Source organism: Xyrauchen texanus, chromosome 12 (assembly GCF_025860055.1).
Source record: "Xyrauchen texanus isolate HMW12.3.18 chromosome 12, RBS_HiC_50CHRs, whole genome shotgun sequence".
Taxonomy (NCBI): Eukaryota; Metazoa; Chordata; class Actinopteri; order Cypriniformes; family Catostomidae; genus Xyrauchen; species Xyrauchen texanus.
In genome coordinates, this window is record NC_068287.1 from 28,981,648 (window position 1) to 29,005,661 (window position 24,014).

General features: G+C 37.4%; 1 protein-coding gene across 1 annotated transcript in view; it reads left to right on the forward strand.

Moving 5' to 3' along the window:
- Positions 1–24,014, forward strand: part of syt3 (synaptotagmin III) — a 74,747-nt gene that overhangs the window by 14,650 nt on the left and 36,083 nt on the right. The window contains exons 2-8 of the mRNA XM_052139561.1: positions 3,490–3,796; positions 4,740–5,161; positions 13,966–14,367; positions 15,771–15,879; positions 17,337–17,519; positions 21,052–21,178; positions 23,219–23,437. Of these exons, the coding sequence (XP_051995521.1) occupies positions 5,014–5,161; positions 13,966–14,367; positions 15,771–15,879; positions 17,337–17,519; positions 21,052–21,178; positions 23,219–23,437 (1,188 nt within the window). The 5' untranslated portion in view covers positions 3,490–3,796; positions 4,740–5,013. The remainder of the gene's footprint in view (positions 1–3,489; positions 3,797–4,739; positions 5,162–13,965; positions 14,368–15,770; positions 15,880–17,336; positions 17,520–21,051; positions 21,179–23,218; positions 23,438–24,014) is intronic.

Genomic DNA, 24,014 nt, shown 5'->3' on the forward strand with positions numbered 1-24,014 from the left:
GGCGGCAAATGGGGACACTCCTCCGCCCCTGGCAGCGTCTCTACCGCTCCGGGCGGTCGGAGAGTTTCTTCCCTCCTCCCCTCGTGGACGGCGGTCTTCCCTCGACCCCTCTGCGTCTCTGGGGATGGCAGGGCACTCCTCCGCCCCCGGCAGCGGCTCCCTCGCTCCAGGCGGTCGGGGTATCCAGTCCCCACTTGCCCCGCGGACGATGGCCGTACCCCGCATCCGGGCGGTCGGGCTAATCCGTCACCCGGCAGATGGCAGCGGCGCTCCCCTGAGTGAACGGCAGTTGTCGAGGACTCTGCGATGGCCATCCCTCCTCCCTCCCGGCTTTCGGCACCAATGTAAAACAGTTAAAGGATGGGCAAGGAGGAGGCGAGAACCGGCTTGTCAATATAAATAATAATTTAAAGAAAACTCAAAAACACATAAACAAACACACATGACGGACATGCCCGTAATTCTCTCTCTCAAACAATTGTCACCGGCCGCCTTTATCCCTCGCGCGCCTCATCAGGCGGATTGGGGACCGGGCGCGCGATATTCCGACCCGGCCCCGCCCCCCCTCCGCTCCACACCCAGTTTTAAAGCCATGCTTTAGATCACAAGATCCAGACCACTCTGACACACTGATTAGGCAGCTCTGAAGAGAGGGCAGAAGTTAATGAACGTGTGTGTGTGGGTGAACATCCTGACCATAGTCTTGTCCTGAATAACTTATAGCTGTACATAAGCATTTGACTGAATGATTGATTGATTGATTGATCACTGATTAGGCAGCTCTGAAGAGAGGGCAGAAGCTAATGAATGAGTGTGTGTGGTTGAACATCCTAACCTAAGTCTTGTCCTGAATAAATTATAAGTTATAGCTATACTTAAGCCATTGATTGATTGATTGAATGAAGCGGATAAGATAGATGCGAAAGAAGCACCTTCCTGGAGAGAAGCCATCCACCTCACAATGAAAGACCAAAGACATTTTGCAGACCTAAAAAGCATGAAAGAATAGTCTTTCATGATGATAGATGTAAGTGCTGCTAAATAAGGAGGTATCCCATTGGAGAGACCTCTGATTTCACTGGCAAAAAGAGAGAAAAACACTGATGAAAGAAGGTGATTGGTAAATCGATTCAGATGTTGATATATTTGGCATTTTGTTTTGGCTTTGCACCATTTTAGCTGATGCAGAGAGGGGATGAAGGAAAGATGGAGAGGGCAGGATAGTAACACTTGTAGGAAAGCTAAGAGAGCGAAGGAGAAAGGAAATAAAAGGTGGAGCTTTGACCTGTTTTGTTTTTATTTATTTTTTTTAGAAAGAATGAGCAAAGAACAATGGAAGAATATTAAAGAGATCTCATAGATGCTGAACCCCACCCTGACAAAATATATACACACTTCCCCTCAGCAGATGAATAACTACAACATTTTTATTTCCCATTGCTGTCTGCATGTATCAAAACAGATTTCAATATATCTGTTGATCAGTACTAGTTGTCACACATTGTTCTAGTGAATATTTCTTATTTTAAATTAGTATGTTTATTTTTTTAATGCAATAGACATGTAAAGGCACGTACCTTAAATGTTAGCACAAAAAAAAAACATTTAAAATTACAGGCATTTTACCTTTCATGTCAACATGTCCCTATTGTTGGGTCATAGAATACAGGGCAAGTTGTCACAATGGAACCTACCATTAAACAAAGCTTAAGGCTTTCAGCAAAAATTGCAATTCATGAGCCAGATAAAACCTAAAAAGTAATGTAGAAAAATATTAAGCAATTTTTTTTAACAAATGTTGTAATTGATGAACTATAATAAAAAATAAATCTACATTTAAAACATGTGGCAACTTTCCAAATAAATATTTTATAACTTGCCCCACCCTGACATTTATTAAAAAATAGAAGAAGAAAAAGAAAGTAAAGAAAAACCATGTACTGATCTCAATGAAACCCTGTAAAATCAACCTGCAATTCAATGTTGTCATAATGTGCCTCAAAGTAAGCCAGTGCCATTTTATTGTGTTCAGTTGTTTAGCTGTTTGGAAGTAATTTAGTTTGGAATATTTGTTTGTACAAAACCACTGCTAGTGAAAATACACATGTATGTGAGGTTGCACTGGTCAAGAAATGAAATGATTAATAGAAATGATTACATTTCAATTCTTATTTACTACCCAATCATTTTTATTTGCAGAATCATTACAGTGGTCTTTATGGAAACATATTGGATTAGTACATGTACAGAACAGTGCTGTAGCAATACTCCTTATTAAAGATTTGACCTTTATTCTAATCCAGTAACAAAGCTCTTCTTGGAATTACAATTTTGGGGAGAGAACTTTGTCAATGGCTCTGGTGTTGAAGATAAAATAAAAAGTTAAGAATACTTTAGCTCCCTCAGAATCTTAACACGAACCTTAAAGGAATATTCCGGGTTCAATACAAGTTTAGCTCAATCCACAGAATTTGTGGCAAAATGTTGATTACCACAAAAAAAAAAAAGAAAATAATAATAATAATTAGATTTGTCAAGGTCACAGTGAGGCACTTACAATGGAAGGGAATTGGGCCAATTTTTGGAGGGTTTAAAGGCAGAAATAGGATTTTATAAAAGCACTTGCATTTATTCTGTTAAAACTCATGTATTATTTGAACTGTATATCATAATTTTTACAGTCATTTTAGAGTTTACAACATTACGTCTCCTGGCATCAAAGTTGTAAAGTTGGCTATAGCTTTACACAAAAAAGATTAGTAAGCGATTGTATCACACTAAAATCATGTTATACACATACTACTTTTGAAACAGTGAGTATTTTAATGTTTATGGATTGCCCCATTTCACTTCCATTTTATGTGCCTCACTGGAACCAACATTTTTGCTTTCTTTAAAAAAAGAAAAAGGAGGGGCAAGGCATATTAAGAGCAAATGTATTTTTGTGGTAATCAATATTATGTCACACATTAAGTTGATTGAGCTTAATTTGGAATTATATATCCCTTTAAATAAATATCCCTTTAAATACTTCTTCCACATAGAACCTTAAAGAGAGCACACCCAAAAATTAAAACTCTGCCATTATTTTCTTATCCTCATGTTGAATTTCCATACAATGAAAGTGAATGGTGACCACAGCTGTCTCTGGTCCCCATCCATTTTCATTTTATGGAAAACAGCAGTTTGGACATTCTGCTTAATATCTCCTTTTGTATTCCACGCAAGAAAAAAATCACACAGTTGTATTATCCCTTTAATCTTTAGGGCATCATTCAACAACATCTCACAAGATACGCTGTACAAGGACAGACGTTTGTCTTTGAGAAGGAACATTTATCTAGAATGAACAGTTCTTTTCTGCATGCTGTTGAGCTCTGAGAGCCCAGCGGGTTGCCTTGATAATTTGACCGTAATTTTAAAGCCGTTTTTAATGATGTGTGCGTCATTGTCTCTCTGTATCACTCTCTCTCTTTCCCTTTTTTTCAGGCAATTTCAAAGAACATTCCAGAAATACAGCCGTGGACCACAATCAACATTAATGTTAGAATGAATAAAGAAGAAATTACTCTGCATTCCACACTGATCTTGCACATATCTCCTCAGACTCTCAGATATCTGAGAGTCTAAGCTAAAAAAAAAATCTAGGATATACTTTCTGAACAACAGAACTAAATGCAGTACCACCATTCATTCATTGAAGGAAAATTCACAACATTTATATGAATTAAATTCCTCTTCACCTGCTTCACCATGACAAGGACTCAGGGATGTCAATGTCATCCATTATAAAAAGGTCTGTGCAAGAAAACGACTGATGAGCAGCCTCAAACAGAATCTGTGCACAAAGAAACTTTGCAGAAGACTTATTCGATTTTCACAGAATTACGGATGTGTTTTTGCACCCATCTGTGCTGTTTTTCCAATGGTTTTTCTATGTAAAAATGTGCTAGACTGATGTTGCTTCTTGGATAATATTCATTGCTTTGATAGATGCCCATATATCCTAGTGTATTCAAATGCGTATTTTATTTACAGTGTGATTATTGCACCTATAATAATGATTATTTATAGTGTCTATAGTAATGCCCCTGGAGGACAGCAATTTCGTACAGTTTACATGTAGTGATGTTATTATGCTAAAGTTAGGGGCCGTTCACACTAAATGCATTTTTGTGTTCGTCCACGCTGCTTTTTAATTGTTATCTTATGTAAATATGCTACATGGGCAGTAACATGCACCGTGTCTCACTGTTTTTCAGTGACTTGCGTGGGAGCGCCATGTTTTTTAGACAACGTGTCTAGTTAAAAATAACTTTAACTTTAAAAAGCACATCTCAAGTGACCTGCAGTTTGTTCTGTTCTTTGCGTATACTTTTCTTTTGCACAATAACACGTATGGTCTGGCCCTTAGATCTCACAGTTCAAAATTCTATCAGTTTTTGTTAATTTCATATTTTTGCTAATTTGACCATGCTTTCAACTACCAATAAGAGTTTAATACTCTTAGCTCTGTTAACACATATTACCATATTTAAATTCATTCTGCTGATTTTTTTTCTTAAAAATAAATAAGCCAAAACAGCCTTCAGATTCCGTCTGAGCCTGCTGATGAGTTACACACACAAAATCCAATAATTAAAATTTCACTCTGTTCATTTATTTAATACAATTATGCATCATCTCCCCCTCCCTCATTCTCTATCCCTCTATTTTTTCTCTGTCTTATTTTTCCCCAGGAGCGTGTGCTAGAGGATTGATTGTGGCTCACTCACCAATGGGTTTAGCAAACATTTAATGTTTCAATTAACTGTCATAAAGAGACCCTCTCAACTCCTTGTTGGAACTTTGTCATTCTGAAACAAAAACAAGGCCTCCTGTCTTATTGGATCAGTACGGTAGAAAGTGGCCAGATTCACCCTTTCCACTCAAGCACCGTCCAATTGGTGTGGGCGGTGAGGGCTGCGGCACGATTGGTTGAGTGCAGGGTGGGTGTGCGATGCAGATTGGAGGATGTCGGGGGACTGGGAAGACGACCTTTGTAAGAAGGCGTTGGTGCTGGTTGAGGAACTGTGCTTCCGGTCTGGAGGCTTCAGCCAGAGTGCAAGCTGCCAAGAGTTCAGCTACATGATGAGAGGACCTAACAGACAGATGAACACAGGTAAGAGCACAGCCCAGACTATTAAAGACCCCATGATATTGCGTGATGACCACTGTTTGCTTTACTTTGTTGACGTGTTTCCTGTTTAACAGGAAGTTGGTGTGGAACATCAAAAGGCTTGTCCCCTTTTTATTTTAAAAACCAATAGATTTAGTTTACATCAAATCCATACACATGATTTATTACTTGTTACTGCCATTTAGAAGTAGGTACTGTAAGAGATCATTTGACAAAATTAGTGAGAATATGATGAGCCATCAATATTTTTGGTCCGGATGATGTCACGACTAGTCAAATTCAATCTGACTAGTGGACTCGACTAGTCAACTATTAAAAACCAGTAGTCATGCAACCCCTAAAGCAAACAGGCACAGACTAAAAGCTTCAAAGTCAGAATTTTTATTTCATGGGGTCTATGAAGCCCAATCAGAGCATAAATTGCTATGTTTTATATCCAACTTCTAACCAAAATATTGAGTTTGAACTGACAAATAGCCTAAAAGGGTAATTTCCTGCATCAGCCAATTGCACTAAGCCATGAGAGCAGGAAAGCGTATCAGAGATGTGCACTGGTAAAAGCTGCTCTTTCACGTAATTGCGCCTGGCCATTTATTTGTATTCACACCATGCCCACCACAGGTGTTATGGCTGGTTGCTGTATTCAGAGTGAGGCTGTCCTGTTTACAGATTTAGTAATTATAGTTTAAATTCCCAAGTGCCCAGTGATTGAATTGGAATTGAACTTGCATTCTATTTAAAATGAAATTGCCACAAGTAATTGAAATGGCTCAAAGCTTCTTTTGAAAAGAAGGGGAAGAAATGAAGCAATGGAAGATCTCCTTGCCCACTATATTTTGCAGAGAGCTCCACAGATTTAAGCAGAATTCAAACACCTATTATTCACAAAGATTTACACAATATTTTGACTAATTGGGTTATGCGTTTGATTCCAGTGTTATCATAGCTCCGTTTAACATATTTTAACAAATTTAAATCCAATTTGCAGAAATCCACAGATTTTAACCCCAAGTCAGGGCAGAAAATGAGGAAAATATGCAGATCCTGTAAGGGCCTTGTTTTGACATAGTGACTAAATGCCAGTCATTAGTTATTTGGGTGGGGCTGGATCTGATCCAGCTTTGGGTACCATGGAAGTTGTGCTAGAGGGCTGAGGCAACCTTTGACATTAACAATTTTGTTTGATTTCAGGCCTTATTTTAAGAGTGCTAGTGCAAAGCGCAGTGCTATGCCATAAGTCATACAATCATAGTCAGTGGGCATGGCCAGGAATCTTTGCTATTTTCATGCATGCATGCACTAAGTCTATGTTCAAGTGGGTTTGGCGAAATTACACGCACAAAGTGCTGATGGGTTGGGTCAAGTGCAATTTAATTCTGAGGTTCTTCTTCGGTTATTGCAGCGTCAAGTACCTGCGATATAATCAAAGAAAGCACATTCATACAACAGTAATTGTCATGGACATAATTCGATTTTCCACTGCATTTTCAGAGTTTGGAAATTGACTTTATTACCACCTCATGGTGGGATATCCAAGCTGTGAATGCAGGAACTGATTTTAGACTTTGCCCAGCAAACAGACCTGCTTTTGAAAGTCTTAGGACAATTACGTATTTCTCAGCAAAATAGCAAATTGCACTTTGCACCACTCCCACCCACTGCCACTTGAACATTGTGCTTAGAATTAGCACTCTCACGAAAATTGTGTAAGACGTTGAACACGGTCATAGCTCTGTGCTTGGCACACTCATGAAAATAGAGCCCTTCATCTTAAAGCTGGATTGTGTTAAAATACTTTCTCCCATTCCAGCATAGTATGCAAAGACATTTACTGTACAAGTAAGCCAGGCTTTGCATGTTGATTTCCTTGAAAAGTGTAAACACTGTGGTGCTTTCAGAACATTGATCTATTTGATTCAGCATCCCGACACAGCAAAATTGACTCAACAAATGGTGTGTTTTTGGGGCGGGACTATCTGGTTGTTTGAGCAATGGAAGACTGGGGGAGTGTTCAGGAAAGCTGTTTAATAAAAAAATATATTTTTGCAATTCAGATTGTTGACACTAGTGGCATAGAAATTACACCCGTCGGCTTTAATGATCCTCAGACAATATATATATATATATATATATATATATATATATATATATATATATATATATATATATATATATATATATATATATATATATAATATATATATTCTTAAAGAATAACCCTCAGATGGTTCTACATGGTCATTACTTTAACTGCGTTTCTTAAAAAAAATCTTGGACATAAAACAATGCATCCTTTAATGGATGGTCAAATGCTGAGAAGCTGAGAAGCTATGGGAAGCCCAGTTCATGATATTGTTTTTCTGAATGTATTGTGCAATAGTGGCATGCATAGCTGAGCAGGAAGGGCAGCTTACCATAGTATTAATTAGTTTGAAACTGAGGGAAGCTGCCTTTGGCTCTTTAAACTGTTCTGTACTCACAGTGTGGCCCATATGTGCACTACTGCTGAAGGGTACTCATGCTGTCAAGCATACAGTAACAAGGTGAAAGAGAAAAAAATACACATTTTAACCCTGGGTCTCAGTGTAAGCCATGGTTTGTTACAGCTTAGTTGTACAGCAGGGTTGAAATTTTCAATTTGGACCTGCTGCTTTATCCTAAAAGAAGACATTAATTGTTTTAACACACTCCGGGTGAAACCAGAAAGTGACCCATGATATTTGATCCCACCCCAACTGCTTGATATGAAGTCACAGTGTGAGACAAAATGTGTAACTGCTAATGTTTGCTGTTGTAGTAAGAACCAAGACTGACTGCGTTCACTTCAGCAGATCTTTCAATATGTCGTTCTGGCACACATAAATTTTTATATGTTTTATAAGGAAAGAGTGCCAATGACTTCACTTTTATTAAATCCATCTGGATTTCATTTATTTATGAATTTCCCTTTTAAAAGGTTTCAAAATGTCAAAATGTCTAAAGAAATTTACTTATAAAATGTTACATATTAATGAGAGTGATTGTGTCTGATTGAACATCTTACCAGTGCCCACAAAAAGGTCTTGTCAATTTCAATTCCAACCATTCATAACAGTATTTGTAAAGATTTGTACATCTCCTAAGTTTAGCTTCTAAGTGTTTTAGATTCTACGTTTTAAATGCTGCTAATACGATGATATGGTACATTTTATTGTCTATCCAATCCAGTTTCAGTACACATTTTGCATACAAATACGATTAAGATCACCCTCGATCTTAAGGAGGTGATGATGGTGTGGAAAATCAATGAGACAAGATAAATGAAAGCTTAGCAACTAGCAACAGGATAGAACTCTTATATTCTGGAGTTTGTAGTTTGTATCAGACTCCCTCCCCAGTTATTTTTCCTCCAAACACTCTTTTTTTTTTCTTCGCAAGCCGATCAATAAATTAACCTTTCTAATCCCAAACTCCTCCTCTATTTAGTTCTCTCTCTCCATCTGTGTCAGTTTGTTTGGCTCCACATCGTTCATTCCTGCAGTTCCTCCTCTCTCACGCCTGCTACCCTTCTCTCTCCCTCTCTTCATCACTGTCCACCTTTTCTGGCCTGTTTTTCTCACTAGAGAGCACTTGCGAACTTTATTAACCCCTCTCGCACTATCTCTCTCTTTTCCTCACCTTCGATGTGTGAAGGCAATCGTTATCTTGACCAGTCAGCCAATGTGTCTGCTTCAACATGTACACTAATCTGTTTGCTCCTTCCTGGCCCCTCCATCGTTCCCATTTCTCCCTCCCTTCTCTTCTTTCCATTCTCCCGCCCACCATCCTTTATCACCATCTCTTCTTCGTTACTCTTTCTCCCTTTACAATTTTCCACCTTCCTCTCTATCTCCCTTTTCCACTATTCATATCTCTGATCTCCTCCTCTGTCTCAGTCTCTTCCATTTTCTCCTTCTATATCTCTCTATTCTCAGTCTGTCTATCATGGACGTGATGGCTTTCAATTTTGTATTATTCATTAATTTATGAATTCATAATTTGTTTTAAATAATTTTAACAATGGTGCTTTAACTACCGTGCTGACAGTTTATATGCTAAAATCCTCTAAAAACCGCTACAGTCATTAACATACAGATGCATTTAGCTGTTGCATTTTTTGAGTGTCTCATTAAAGTTAAAAATAGTTCAACTTTTTAAAATGTTCTGTGCTCTGTTCCATTCCATTGTGCTCTGTACAGCTTTTTTTGAATGCAAAAATGTGTCATATGTAAACGCCCTGTAATAAATGTGTCTGATCGGTGTCAGGTGAGCCCAAGCCAGCCTAATTACAGAGGGCTTCTTTAAATGGTTAGTTTACCCAAAAATTCCTGACCCTCATGCCTTTCTTGATGTGTATGACTTTCTTGCTTCTGCTGAACACAAATGAAAAATGTTAGAAGAATGTCTCTTTCAATGGATGTGGACAGAAATCAGAAGTTTTGAAAAGTAATCCATAAGTGGTTAAATCCAAATCTTCAAAAGTGATAGGATAGTGTGTGGGTAAGAAACAGATTAATAGTCATTTTTTACTATAAATCTTAATGTTTACAAAAAATCTCCAATTTCATTTTCAGATGTGAAAGTGAAACTAAACAGGCAATGAACGTGACTTTTGATGTGAAAGTGAACGTGGAGATTTAAAGAAAAAAGAACTATAAATTGATCTGTTTCTCACCCACACTTATCATATCACTTTTAAAGATTTAACCACTGGATTATCTTTATGCTGCTTTTTGGACCTTCAAAGTTCTGATCACCATTCACTTTACTGAAAGGACCACCAGAACTGATATATTATTCTAAAAATCTTTGATTTTGTTCTACTGAAGAAGGAAAGTCATACATATCTGGGATGCATGAGGGTGAGTAAATTATAAGAGAATTTTCATTTTTGGGTGTACTGACTGATTAGTCAACTAGTAGTTCAGGCAACCCACCAACTAGTGGATTTGGAAAATATGTAGTTTGGCACATCTAACAACCTCTATCTGAGTCTTGTTCTTCAAACTGACAGATCAGTCCCCTTTTCCCTCCCTCTGTCTCGCTCTCTGAACATATCTTTTGAACAAGTAGTGATTAATGACATACAGACACTGATGAATTATTCACCAAAGACAGACAGAAAGAACAGAGGAAGGAGGAAAGAAAACAGCAAGAGAGAGGACAAGAAGGGTAGGAGAGAAATATGATACAGAGAGAAAGAAAGAAGATAGAGGCCAAAAGGGACAAAAGATGAAATTTGGGCAAGATGTGGAAAATGCATGACATTGCATGCAGCCAACTTTGCTCATGGGTACTCACATTTTTAAGCCAATCACCTGAGCTGTAAATGTCACGTGACTAATTACTGTGAAGCCAGAGGAAAATTACATCTTGACAGTTTTGATTAGTTGATCGCTCCACAGGAAAGCTTATAGTCCCAAGCCCTCTACTTGTGACTATCTTGCCAGTGCATGAGCAGTGACATCAAAGGCGGCAGACAAGGAAAATTTCCATTTCATGCTTTAAAAATTGGGCACTGGTAACACATCTACTATAATAATTAAATATTTGCAATTTTGAAGGTCTGTCAATGGAGAATCAGACTTTTTGCCAGCATAATGGTGGCGTTACGGCATCTAACAACGGGGGCTAACTGCCAAAACTAGCCAGCTAAAACCTGAGCCCTTGATGCATGGAGCACAGGGCAATGGTAGAGAGTAGGAATGATTATGGAAGAAGATAAAGCATGAAAAAGATAGCATGACAGAAAGGAATAGCTGAAGAAGACATGAAATGGCCTCCTTGTATAATAGAAATTACAGAGCAGATCTAGGTAGAACCACCCTGGGGTTTTCAGAACTGCTGGTGGGTGTTGGTTCTGAGGAAGTGATGTGAGAAAGGGGTAAGCCAAGAAACAATGTGGATTGAGATCTGAATAGAGCTCTTGAGAACAGACAAACAGTCAAGCTGACAGACTAGCCCTCTGTTATTCTTGATTGGCAGGCACTTGTTTGTTCCTACTTGGTGGAGGGAAGCAGTTCTCCCCACTGTGGTGATGAAACCGAGTTGCCAAAGACAATTTTTTTCTCAAATGATTCATTCACGCACCCCCTTAGAAATCGTTATTAAAGGCTCTGTGATTGAAAGCTCATACTTGGAGAGAGACAGATTCATAAGGCTTAATTACAGTTTAGAGGACATCTTTGTAGAAATTGTCATTTGTGTTACCACTTTTTCTGTGAAGAAATAAATCCATCTTTTTCTTGGCTTTCTATTCAGATAAGGGCTTGTGAATGTTTTGAGAGCCTGTGGTAATTTACAGGCATAATGCGCCATCTCTTTTCCTTTTTCTCCCTCTGATCCTCTCTCTCCCTTTCTCCGAACCTCCCTCGGTTTCTCCCACACTGCTAAAAGTCATTTTCTTAATGCATATTTTTTGCCTTGTTTTCCAGTTTATATATATATATACAGTCTTCAAATTACATACATTTACTTTAGAAGCTAAATATTGTAAAATATTGTTTTCAGATAATTTGTGGGGTGGTTGCATAATTTTGTGCCATTTCATTGGTTAAAGGAACAATTCATTTGAATTAAGATAAAATGCTACAAAAAGAGAAAATATCTTGAATTAGGTTGATTTTTTTTTTTTTAAGTCAAATATATCTAACAATATTTAGAGAGGTTATTGCTGAAAACAAGAAAACAATTTACTAGTGAGGTAAGAAAAATAAACTCAATAATCCTAAGACATCCACAACAGAATGAACACCGAAAATGTAGAGTATCGAAAATGCTCTCCATTACCACATACTTTGGAAATGTATTACATTAGGGAACTAAAAATATAGGTTTCAAAACGGATATGTGGTTGTGGCCTAAACAAATTTGCCGCTCTTGGCCGAGACCTTAAAAATCAGCAATGTTTAAAGATGCCCATCTGCACTGTAAAAGAATCTTGTTCGTGCTGCCTTTAAATTTTAATTTGTGTGAACTTCATAGGGAAAGTTGCTTAAACAGAATATACAGTTGACGTAAATCAATATAACTTGTTAAATTAGCTTAATGTCTTTTTAAATAAACTCTTAGTTCAATCAACTACAGTCAAATTCAATTCAAAGTGAATAGAGAAGTTCAATTACTTACAGTATATTATCTTTAATATTAATAATGTTAACAATAGAACTAGTTGGGGCTATTCTATTGTCAGAGGTAAAATAAAGTGCAAGTTAATAAGGATGGGTGGATCGATACTAAAGTATCGATACTTCCGATACGGATGTGGAATCAAGAATATCGATCCTCACTTAAAATATTGATTCCGAGATGTTTTTAATAAGTTATCTTATTATTTAGATTACATGAATATTAATGCATCTCATAAGATTCAAAGTTGGAAAAATATTATATTACTGAACAGTTGCATGGCACCAGAACTATTTTTTCTTCCGCTCATTTTGATGTGCAGAAATGCTAAAATACTCCAGCAGTCAGACAGCACTCACCCTTACAATCATAGCACTCATTCAAAGAGCGAGCAATGCTTTCCTGAAGTAATGACAGAAAAACAGCTTCTGAGTTATTCACACTAATTAATGACAAACCTAGATGTAACATGTATTATAATGGGCTTGTGTGACCATTTTTGATCAAGTCAGAGTTGTTAAAACATTGATAATGATCAGTAATCCACATTAATAAATGATAACCTTATGGAAACTTACTATGGCTTTACTGTAGTAATATTGTATTAGTAACCACAACTGTAGTAACCATGTTTTTTTTTTTTTTACAGTAACCAAGTTACCATATGGATACTGTAGTATCCATATGGTAACTTGGTTTTAGTTATAGTAACCATAAAATAATATATATGGTTTATTTTGAGGTTTTATATGTGGCTTATACTAACTAATTATTAAGGGGTAAACAAAGCAGCCTATTAATTTTCTGTTTAGGCCCATTCTGATAAATATATACAAAATTTAAGTAATAAGTCTCATTTTATACAAAGAATTCTTGGTACTGGTATCGATATCGGCGATATTGGACTAAATGTACTTGGTATCGAATCAAAACTAAAATAAATGGTATCATCCTTCAACACCAGTTGAGAATCAAAGACCAACATCTGATCCCTCTATCGTACTTTCTTAAGCTTGTCAAGGAGACACTCATGAGGCTCAACACTTTACATACAAATCATAATGATGGTGACAATCATCAAACACATCATTGAGTAAAAAAATAGCTTTGAATTTTTGCTACATGACAAAAAACTGAAAGTGACAACAAACACAACAACCAACAGCATAAATAAAAGCAACAATCAGTAAAAAAAGAAAAGAAAAGTACAACAGTAACACTGCAGTTTTCATAATTTATTCATGCTGCAGTGCATGCTAAGATTTTGAATACATGAGCATAGTTCTCTTGAATCTACATCTTAAGTTAAATTGAAAAACGGCCGCAAAAACATGCTTGGGGGTGAACAGCCCCACACAGTTTGCCTATCAAGTAAAATTATCTTGTTTTATAGATTTTATAGATATTCTGACATTTTTACTGATTTGTTTCGTAGTGCATTCATTCCCCAAGCACAACTTCTGTCTGCTAATCCAACTTCATTTGCACATTTTTCTTTTTCATATATCTCACTGTTCATCCTTGATATCTTCCAGTTAATGCAATCAAGCTTTTTACCTCGCAAGGTTGTAAGAAATCAAACTGTCTCTAATTTTCTTTGTCTCTTTCGCTCTCTCTCTCTCTTACTGTCTCTGTCTCAGAGATCTCCGTAAGTCTGCTCTCTGTCATTGTGACGTTCTGTGGCATCGTGCTGCTCTCTGTCTCACTCTTCGTGTCCTGGAAGCTTTGCTGGTTGCCGTGGCGAGATAAGGAAGGAGGAGGTCTAAGCTTGACATCAGGGCTCCTGCCTGGTGGTGGGGGTTTGAGTGGGGTGGGGGGTGGCGGCTCGTCGCTCCTCCCTCCTCTCCTGCAGAGGAAGGACACTCACTCCTCTTCCTCTCTATATCCTTCACTCTCCCAGCATGGACAGCACCACCCCCATTTCTCTGACCTGATGGGGGTGGAGGGCGGAGGGGGGCTGGTAGTTGGGGGTGTGGTTGGTGGTCCACAGGAGATGCAGGAGCAATCCTACCTAGACATGGACTCTTATCCCAACAATGCTGGTGAGTAATACTTAACTCTTTACTTCGGTGGTTCTCAAACATTTCTGACCATGTACCATGTCTGATCACATCAAGCACCACTTTGCATACCAACAGCCTATTCAAGCATCTACACTTCTCAAGGATTATACACAGTTCTTGTAAATAGATGAGGGAGAGGTAATAAATATTATAAATAAAATTATAGTTTTAATATTTTAAATGTTCTATTTACAGTGGCCCCTAAAAGTGTTTGGTCATGTTTTCACACTAGATTCACAATATCAAACCAAGTTATTTCAGCAAATAAAAAATAAAAAACACTTTCTCAGAACGAACTGAGAAATGACAAAGACTTGTCATGTTTTTTCTATGACTTTTAACCAACTGGTGATACATTTTGCTTAAAAAATGTTATCCTCTAAGATTTTTTTCTCTAAAACAAATGCAATGTAGTTTGATATTTTAATAAATAATGCAAAAACATTTAGATATTTTTGAGTCTGAAGTGTGATTAAAAGGAATAGTTCACCCAAAAATAAAAATTATCTCCTCATTTACTCACCGTCATGCCATCACAGATGTGTTTGACCTTCTTTCTTCTGCTGAACACAAATGAAGATTTTTAGAAGAATATTTCATCTCTGTAGGTCCATACAATGCAAGTGAATGTGTAAAAAAATGTTGACGGTCCAAAAAGCACACAAAGGCAGCATAAAAGTAATCCATACGACTTAATCCATGTCTTCAGAAGCAATATGATAGGTGTGGGTGAGAAACAAATAAATATTAAAGTCATTTTTTACTATCAATCTCCACTTTTACTTTCATATTCTTCTTCTTTTGTTTTTGTTGTTTCAATTTCATCATGTATATCGCCACCTACTGGGCAGGGAGAAGAATTATTTGTATTATTTTATACTGATCTGTTTCTCATCCACACCTATCATATCACTTCAGAAAATATGGATTTAACCACTGGAGTCATATGGATTACTTTTATGCTGCCTTTATGTGCTTTTTGGACCTTTAAAGATGTTTCTCCATTCACTTGCATTGTATGGACCTACAGGTCTAAGATTTGTGTTGCTACAGAGCTTAAAGTTTTTGTTTGTGTTCAGCAGAAGAGAGAAAGTCATACACATCTGGGATGCCATGAGGGTGAGTAAATTATGAGATAATTTAAATTTAGAGGTGAACTATTCCTTTAAGTGTTCAAATTACAAGTTGTATTGCGTACCACCTGAGAGTGCACCTTGTGCAAATTGTGCTAAAGTTTGAGAATCACTTCGTTTGCCATTGTGAGACTTACAGAACGTGATAGATATGATCTCTTTTCACTGTACTCCATCCTCTTCACTATACTTAACTATTCTCCTAAGAGATTCTTTATGGCTAATGCTTTCCCTCTAATTCTCTTTCAGCGAATCTAAAGTTGAGCCAGACATCTCCTGAGTTGCCCCTGTCAACTGAAGGAGGTGCAGCTGCAAAAGACCTGCCCAATGCCCAATCCCAGCAGCAGGTCACCACTAGGTTAGTGACCTCATCTTCTTGTTCCTCTCTATGGGGTGTGTGTGTGTGTGTGTGTGTTACAGGATGATAGAGAGAATGTGTGATGTGTTGCAGGATGTGTACTGTTTTTTGTTGTGCTATACAGTATGTGTGTTGTATGCAAGTGTTCAGTTTTCATAATAAAAAGTATCAATAAAATGTAAATAGTGGTTTAATATATTGCAAGATCTTACATATATCACTGTTGTATATGTTTTTGGACCCTCCATATTTTGGCTGGTCTAAATAGAATAGAATAGTGGAATTTGCTTCCATAAATGTTACATATTGTTATAAAAATGTTATGTAATGTTGCTACAAGTAAAAAACAAAGAACTGAGTAACCTAGTGTTATGTTTCTTGCTCAAGTGCACAATGGTGATGGCTGCTTTATTGGGGGAATTATACCAGCAACCTTACTGGTTGCTTGTTCGGGTCATATTTTACCCCAAAATGAAAAGATGCAAGAAATTATATATTATAAGAAAATTGCATTTTGACATTACTTTCTTTACATTTAAACATATTTTACTCCCAAATTCTTATTATTGCAATGCGTCTGGACAATTTTCTTTTGAGTTTTCACTATTGTAATACACTTTAAAATTAAAAGTAATTTTGTATTTAAATAAAGGCAGTTCAACACATACTACCATGTCATGTTGCATACTTAACCATTTATTTAATATCTTTAATTGTTTTCATTCATGAGAATAGGGGAGAAATATGCTTAATTGTCATGAAAATAATGTCACAATGTGAAAAATAATCTTAATTGTACTATAATAGGCTTCTTGTTATTTAAGCAAAATAACAATTATTATGTCTTCCCTTTGATTTTGGAATGAAATATGACCTGAACATGTTCTTGACCAGTTTCGTGATGTTTTCTCCCTACCAGTTCTGAGCTTTAACCACTACACTACATTACCCACTGTGGTGGGAATTTGTGTATGCATGTGCATGTGTGCGTGTATGTATGTACTCCCCCAGCCCACTACATTTTTTAACAGTTGCGTTCTGGCTGGCGCTACAGAGCACTGAGCACCAGAACCAGCAGGCACAGGAACAGTTTTTTTCCTCAGGCCATCCATCTCATGAGCCGTTAAATCTGCCCCATTGAGCAATAGTTATGTGCAATACATAGTTTAGTCTATTTATATTTATCCAGCATACCCTACCTCTTCTGCACATTACATTTAATGTATATTATTTTAAATGTTTTGCATTTATTGCACATTTTTATATATACTTATATTTTCTATTCACTTTTTATTTTTGTTCTATTCTTATATTATTATCTCTGTCTTGTTGTTGTATTGTTTGTGCACTGGAAGCTTCTGTCATCAAGACAAATTCCTTGTATGTGTAAGCATACTTGGCAATAAAGCTCATTCCGATTAGGTTTCTGATGTGTTCACCCTCTGGTCTCTCTCCAGGCCCAAGCCCATGACTCACCAGCTCTCCAGCCCTGATTTTCACGGTGAGGAGAAGAGTGAGCAGCTGACCAGAATAGGGCAGATCAAACCAGAGCTCTACCGGCTGCGCCAGGGAGACCAGGGGGAAGGCAAACAGGGCGATACCTGTGGCAAAATCAGCTTCCTCCTGCGCTACGCCTTCAAGTGAGTCTGCTCAAACCCATCTCGCCATTACCTCCTTGCCCCATGGGAAAAAAGAAAAATCATATATGGAACTGACACACAATGTGGATCCATGCCTCTCAATACATCAGTGGGTTATAAATAGATCTCATCAGCAGGGCACACAATTGAAAATGCGAGCCGAAGAAAGAGGCAGGGGAGTTGCAGTCAGCACAGTGAGTTATAATCAGGCCCACCATGGGCAGCTCATGCACGTCAGGCCTGGTGCTTTATTTTGCCGTCAAGCACAGGGACATGAATGGTAAAAAAGTGCTGATGTTTGAGAACTGAAAGGAGGGAGAGACTGTTTCTCTCATGAATTATATATAACCAGCCACTTTAAACAGCAGAGCTTGTCAACACATAATAACACAGCACTGTGTTACACTCCGAATTACAGAGGAAGCCAAAAGGGAGAAAGAACTCTGAAAGATGGGTGAGTGGAGAGAGATACCTCATACTTTACACATGGGGAGTAGTTCAAATAAATGATTTGACAGATCTGTCCCTGTTCATTACATTCTATTGTATGTTCCGCTGTGAGTTCTCAGGTGAGTATGGCACGATTATGTGAGATGGGGAGGTTTTGAATTGAAGGGATAGTTCACCCAAAAAATAAAACTGTCATCATTTTCTCACTCTCATGTAGGGCTTGGTGGTATGACTATATATGTATAGTGACGATAGTATAAAGTGTCAGCCGGTAGAGATTTATCTACACCGTTTATATTGAGGTATGCACAGTAAATATCTGTGTGCACAACGCTCCATCTGGCTGCACGTGAGACTAATAGTGTGAGAGACAAACAAACATGGAAACAAATGTAGGAGAATTTGTTTTTGCATTAAAAGTTATTGAATGAGAGTGTTCTTTCTAACATCCGCAGGACGTGATCACGATCGAGTAAATTACCCCAGGAATAATTAAATAATACCTTTGTCAAATTATATTTAGTAGTTATATACATTAGCTAAATACAAATCTAATACATGATAGAGTAGTTTGCTTTGTAATGAAAACAAATGCTTTTTTTGTTGTTGTTGTTGCTTGGATTGAAAACAAATGCAGAATAGATAAAAAAAGATTTTTATTTAAGACCTGTTTTTAATTATTCAAAAAAAAATATATATATTTTTACTGAAGTTTTTAAATCACTTTACATCGAAATGATACATTTTCGACCAAAAATTTCAAGAATATTGCTATATACTTTTTTGCTTATGTCACCAACCCCTATGCCATTGTTATTGAATATATATATATATAAACCCTTTTTTTGTTGACTTTCTAGAAAGAAAGAAAAAACTATAGGTATGTAATATAGAATTTTGGTTATATTGCCCACCACTACCCTGATGTTCCAAACCCTTTATTCCTTTTGAAACATTTTGTCCTCCATGGAACACAAAAGGAGATGTTAGACAGAATGTTAGCCTCAGTCACCATTCGCTTTTATTGCTTTTTTTTGTATAAGTCAAATGCTTTTTGGGATGAGGTTGAGTAAATGATGCCAGAATTTTCATTTTTGGGTGACTTATTAGGTATTGACTAAGATTTAATGGAAATGTATTAGGAAATGGCATGTTACTCGGTGTGTGTGAGAGCTGGTCGGCCAAGATTATTTCTCATCCCTGTGTGTGCTTGTGTTTAATTGACATCATCACACCTCCTATTGAGCTGTTGCGTTTGCAATACATCAATGTGAATATATCACAGCTATAAGCATTTTGGGAATGGCGGGCTGGTTGACACTGTCAGCTTGAGCCACATCCGGTGGGACTCGGCATTTTTATCAGCACAGCGGTTAGCCGATAACACATGCGGTGGCTGGGGAATAGCAGCCATTTCCAACCTATTGTCTATGAGAGTTTGAGCTGGATTTTTTGTGGGTTTATTTTAATTTTTCAATCTGTTTGTCAGATTCCAGCTGAGTGGCGATCATTGTGTTTTCCAGACGAACGCTTTCATGTGGCATATATAAAAGCATGACTTTTGTTTTGAGGAGGTAGGGTTGTGGGGGTATATATATATTCTATTAGCATTCATATTCATCTCTATAGCAGTGCTCAGATTCCAAAGGACCCCCTGGAAGACGCGATCTGCAGGTTGCTATGGGCCCTTAGTTCTGGCACCAGGTGTCACATGATCAATCACTCATCACTGGAAATGAAAAATATTAGTAAATGTAACACTTTTAAGCGCCCTCCAAAAACAATATGTTATGTGTTGAACGTGCATTTACGACAATAATTTGAACAATATGTTAAATGTAATTTGTCAACTGATGGATCCTGCCATTTAGTAATAAAAAGCAGTGGTGTAGTGTTTCAACACGTGACTGTGGTGTGGGGTGAATGGTGACTTTAAAATGCTTCCTGTAATGTGGACAAGACTGTCATTTTCAATTACAGTCCTGAGAGGAGTAGATTTCTAAAGACCAGTCTAATTTAAAGCACGCTCTTCAGCTGCGTGCCACCCGTCATGAGATTCAATTCTAATTTCCCCAAACTGATATAATGTATATTAGACTGGACAGCTAATAATGCATCTGTGACTGTTTATTCTAAATTGCACTGTCACCGTGTATCGTATTATGTAATAAGATGTGATTTTACTAATAGCAAGTATGACAGAATGTCTTAATCCTTAACTGCATATGATTGGTCAATATAGAATGATTAGATTTGTCACTTTAATTTGACCTCCAAATTGGATAATAATGATAATGTGCATGATTAATGTTTATTTCTGTCTGATTGGGTGTGATTTGTACTATGTCATGCACAAGCCAATGGTACATTCTTTGTGATCGACATGTTTGGATAAGACCTTATTGGATTTGTGGTTGGGCTCCTCCTCCCCCAGTATTGTTGATATGTTGAAGAAGTGTTCTAATGAAAGGGTGATGCATTTGTTAACACCATGAGACAAATTGTAACAAGGCTTGATTAGCGACCACAGAAGTTCCCACGCCTCTCTTATTTACATCCTCACAAAGACCGGATGAGCCTTACACTTTCTGGAGTTCACGGTCATGCTAAGTTTGGCATAAAACCACAACAACCCACTGCAGTCTAGCCATGGAATGACATATGGTTTGGTCTGTAATAAGGTCTAGATTATTTATAAAGTCCAGCATTGGAGGCCTTTGCAGACCGCCGAAGACATTGCATTGCACATCAAAAATGTATGTTTTATATTCACATTAGTGATGTATTATCTCATATATTCACATAATACAATATCCTTTTAGCTTGCGCAGCACATGTATCGTTCTGTCCATCTATCAATTAATTCTAAGCTGTTGAACATAGTTTTACCATTGGCACCTTCTCACTGAAGTCAATGCTGCAATGCTGTTCTGATGCTTGCCTGGTTGTCAGGCCGTTTCAGCATAAACCAGCTCTGCCTGTTAGATGATGCAGAAATAGAGTTGCACACAGGCAAGCGAGTGTATAGAGTTCCAAATAGTTCAAAGTGAATTACAGTGAGGTTGACATGTCTCTCTTGCAGCACGGAGCAGCTGGTGGTTAAGATACTGAAAGCCCTGGATCTCCCGGCAAAGGATGCCAATGGATTCTCAGACCCCTATGTCAAGATCTACTTACTGCCTGATCGGAAGAAGAAATTTCAGACCAAGGTATCTTTTTTACATTTCTGAAGCTGCTGTCTGCTTGCTGCTCTTACAATAATTTACAGTTCAGATGGCAGAGACTCTTAGGACTCATTAAGATTTGAATGTGTTTCTCAGTCTGCTTGCATTTAGATTTTTTTCTTGCTGCCCTAGTTCATCTAAAAATACATCTATATTAGCCTGTGCATTTTGAATTAACTTTATGCTTGTCTTTGTTTTTTTTTTGTTTTTTTTAGAGGGATATTTCTCCCAAAAAATTTTATTCTGACATAATTTGCTCACCCTCATCTCTTTCTAAACCTGACTTTCTTTTTTCCATGGAACAGAGATGGTGAATTTTTGAAGGATATCTAGGCCACTCTTGGCTCTCAAGCTCCAAAATAAAAAAGACACCATAAAAGTAGCATAAAATTGGTCAAAATTTGCACTATTATTCCATGTCTTCTGAAGCCATACAATAGAAATCGTGTGAGAAGCAGACCAAATTTAAAGGGATAGTTCACCTAAAAATTTGAATTATCTCATCATTTACCCACTTAATTCCATCCTAAGATGTGTTTGACTTTCTTTCTTCTGCTGAACACAAATTGAGGTTTTTTGTTGAATACTTCAGCTCTGTAGGTGGATTCAATGCAAGTGAATGGTGGCCATAACTTTGAAGCTTTAAAAAGGACATAAAGGCAGCATAAAAGTAATCCATATGACTCGAGTGGTTTAATCCAGGTCTTCTGAAGCGATATGATAGATCTGGTGAGAAATAAATACATTTTTATAAATCAATAAGTCCATAAGTTTTACGATAAATTCTCCCTGCACAGTAGGCAGCGATATGCATGAATAATGCAAATTATCAAAAACAATAGAAGAGTGTGAAAGTTGAGATTTATAGTAAAAAATGACTTAAATGTTCATTCTACTTCCAGGGAACCGAGCCATTTAATTAGCCACACCCCTCTTGCCAAATCCCGCACGCCAAAGATAATAAATGAGCTTTATTGAGACTGACATCGGGCAGAAACGGTTGTTTAAAACAACCGCAGCTAAATAGCACCCTCTAATAGACAACTGTCTAAAAATGTCGGTAAGCCTCAATAATTAGCTGCAACTATAATACTATGAGAACGTGCAAAATGATTGACTGGTCAAAAGCATCATTGTCCATGGTGCACGGACACATTTTTATTTGCTGTTTACAGAGTCTAGTGCTGTCAGAGGGAGATATCTTATGATACTCATTTCATTAATATCTTTCAGGGAGTAGGACAAATGTTTACCTTTCCATGGCCCTTCAAAATTATGTCCATCATTCACTTGCATTGTATGGACCTACAGATCGGAGATATTCTTCTAAAAATCTTCATTTGTGTTCAGCAGAAGAAAAAAAGTCCTACACATTTGGGATAGCATGAAGATGAGTAAATGATGAGAAAATGTAAATTTTGGGGTGAACAATCCCTTTATGACATTATTCACTTAAAGTAGCTATGTTCGATTCATAAGTTAGATACGCTGAGTTGGACCTTTTCATTGAATCACTTTGATACATTTAACAAAACCGGTCTGAATGATTGTTAAAAATTAGACTGATGCAGTTCTCGGTTAACAGCTGAATGGAGGCGAAGATTATCAGGGAATAAAACTTAAGTAATGATCTATTCTTCATACAATTGCTATAATATGGCTTTAGAATATTTGGAATATTGTTCGTAATATAGAGTTGTAAGGACCACTTTTATGACAAATTTATTTAGCTTTTTTTCATTTTCACGTTCATTCACTTTCATTAAACGAAAAAGAGTGGCTAGAACATTCTACAAAAATTCTCCATTGTGTTCCATGATAGAAAGAAACTCATTTGGGTTTTGAAAGACATTAAGATGTGTGAATAATGACAACATTTACATTTTTGGTTAAACTATTCCTTTACCTAATCTTTCGTTCGCTCCCTTCACTTATTCCCCTCTCAGCTACTTCACTTTTCTAATTTCATCTAATTTCCCTCACTTTCTCTCATTTCCACTCTCTTTTCCTGGCTCTGGTTCACAGGTGCACAGAAAAACTCTCAACCCTATCTTTAATGAGACTTTCCAGTTTGGTGTGCCCCTTGCTGAACTGCACTCACGCAAGCTCCACTTCTCCATCTATGACTTTGACCGCTTCTCCAGACATGACCTCATAGGTCAAGTGGTGGTGGATAACCTGCTAGACTTCAGCGAGGGAACTGGCGAAAAGCCTATCTGGAGAGACATTGTGGAAGGCACCGCGGTGAGATAATGACTGCAATACACATTAAAGGGTCATTAGACTTTAAACACAAAGGGTGGAATTTGCTAAGAATGAATTAGGCCCAATGATAGCCTAGTTTTCCTGATTCACTTAATGAATTATGCAAATTCGGTAACAGAACAAGCGCTTCCAAAACTTTTGTTATTATTGCAATTTGCACTGCACAATTCCCAATCTTGCAGGCAAGTTCTATGTGTTAATGTTATAGAGTATACAAGAGGCAAACTCAATCTGGGATACTTTATCCAGACACCTGAATCGGCTCTTTAAAATGTGAAAGTGCGCTCCGCTGCACTGCGTGTCTGGATATATGCCCAGTTATAATGCTCTTCTCCATCAATTGATCATCATTTGATGAATAACTGCTGCCACATCAACGGTAAATGTACACAAACAACTTTTTTTAATAAAACTCAGCTTACCACCTGCTTTCTGTGGACAGCCATAGCACACTGCTAATTGATCTACACAAATAGAGATTTGTGAATAAGGCACAATTTATAAAAAGCATAAATTACATTAAAAGAAAATTGTTCATTTAAATATGGTGCAGCAT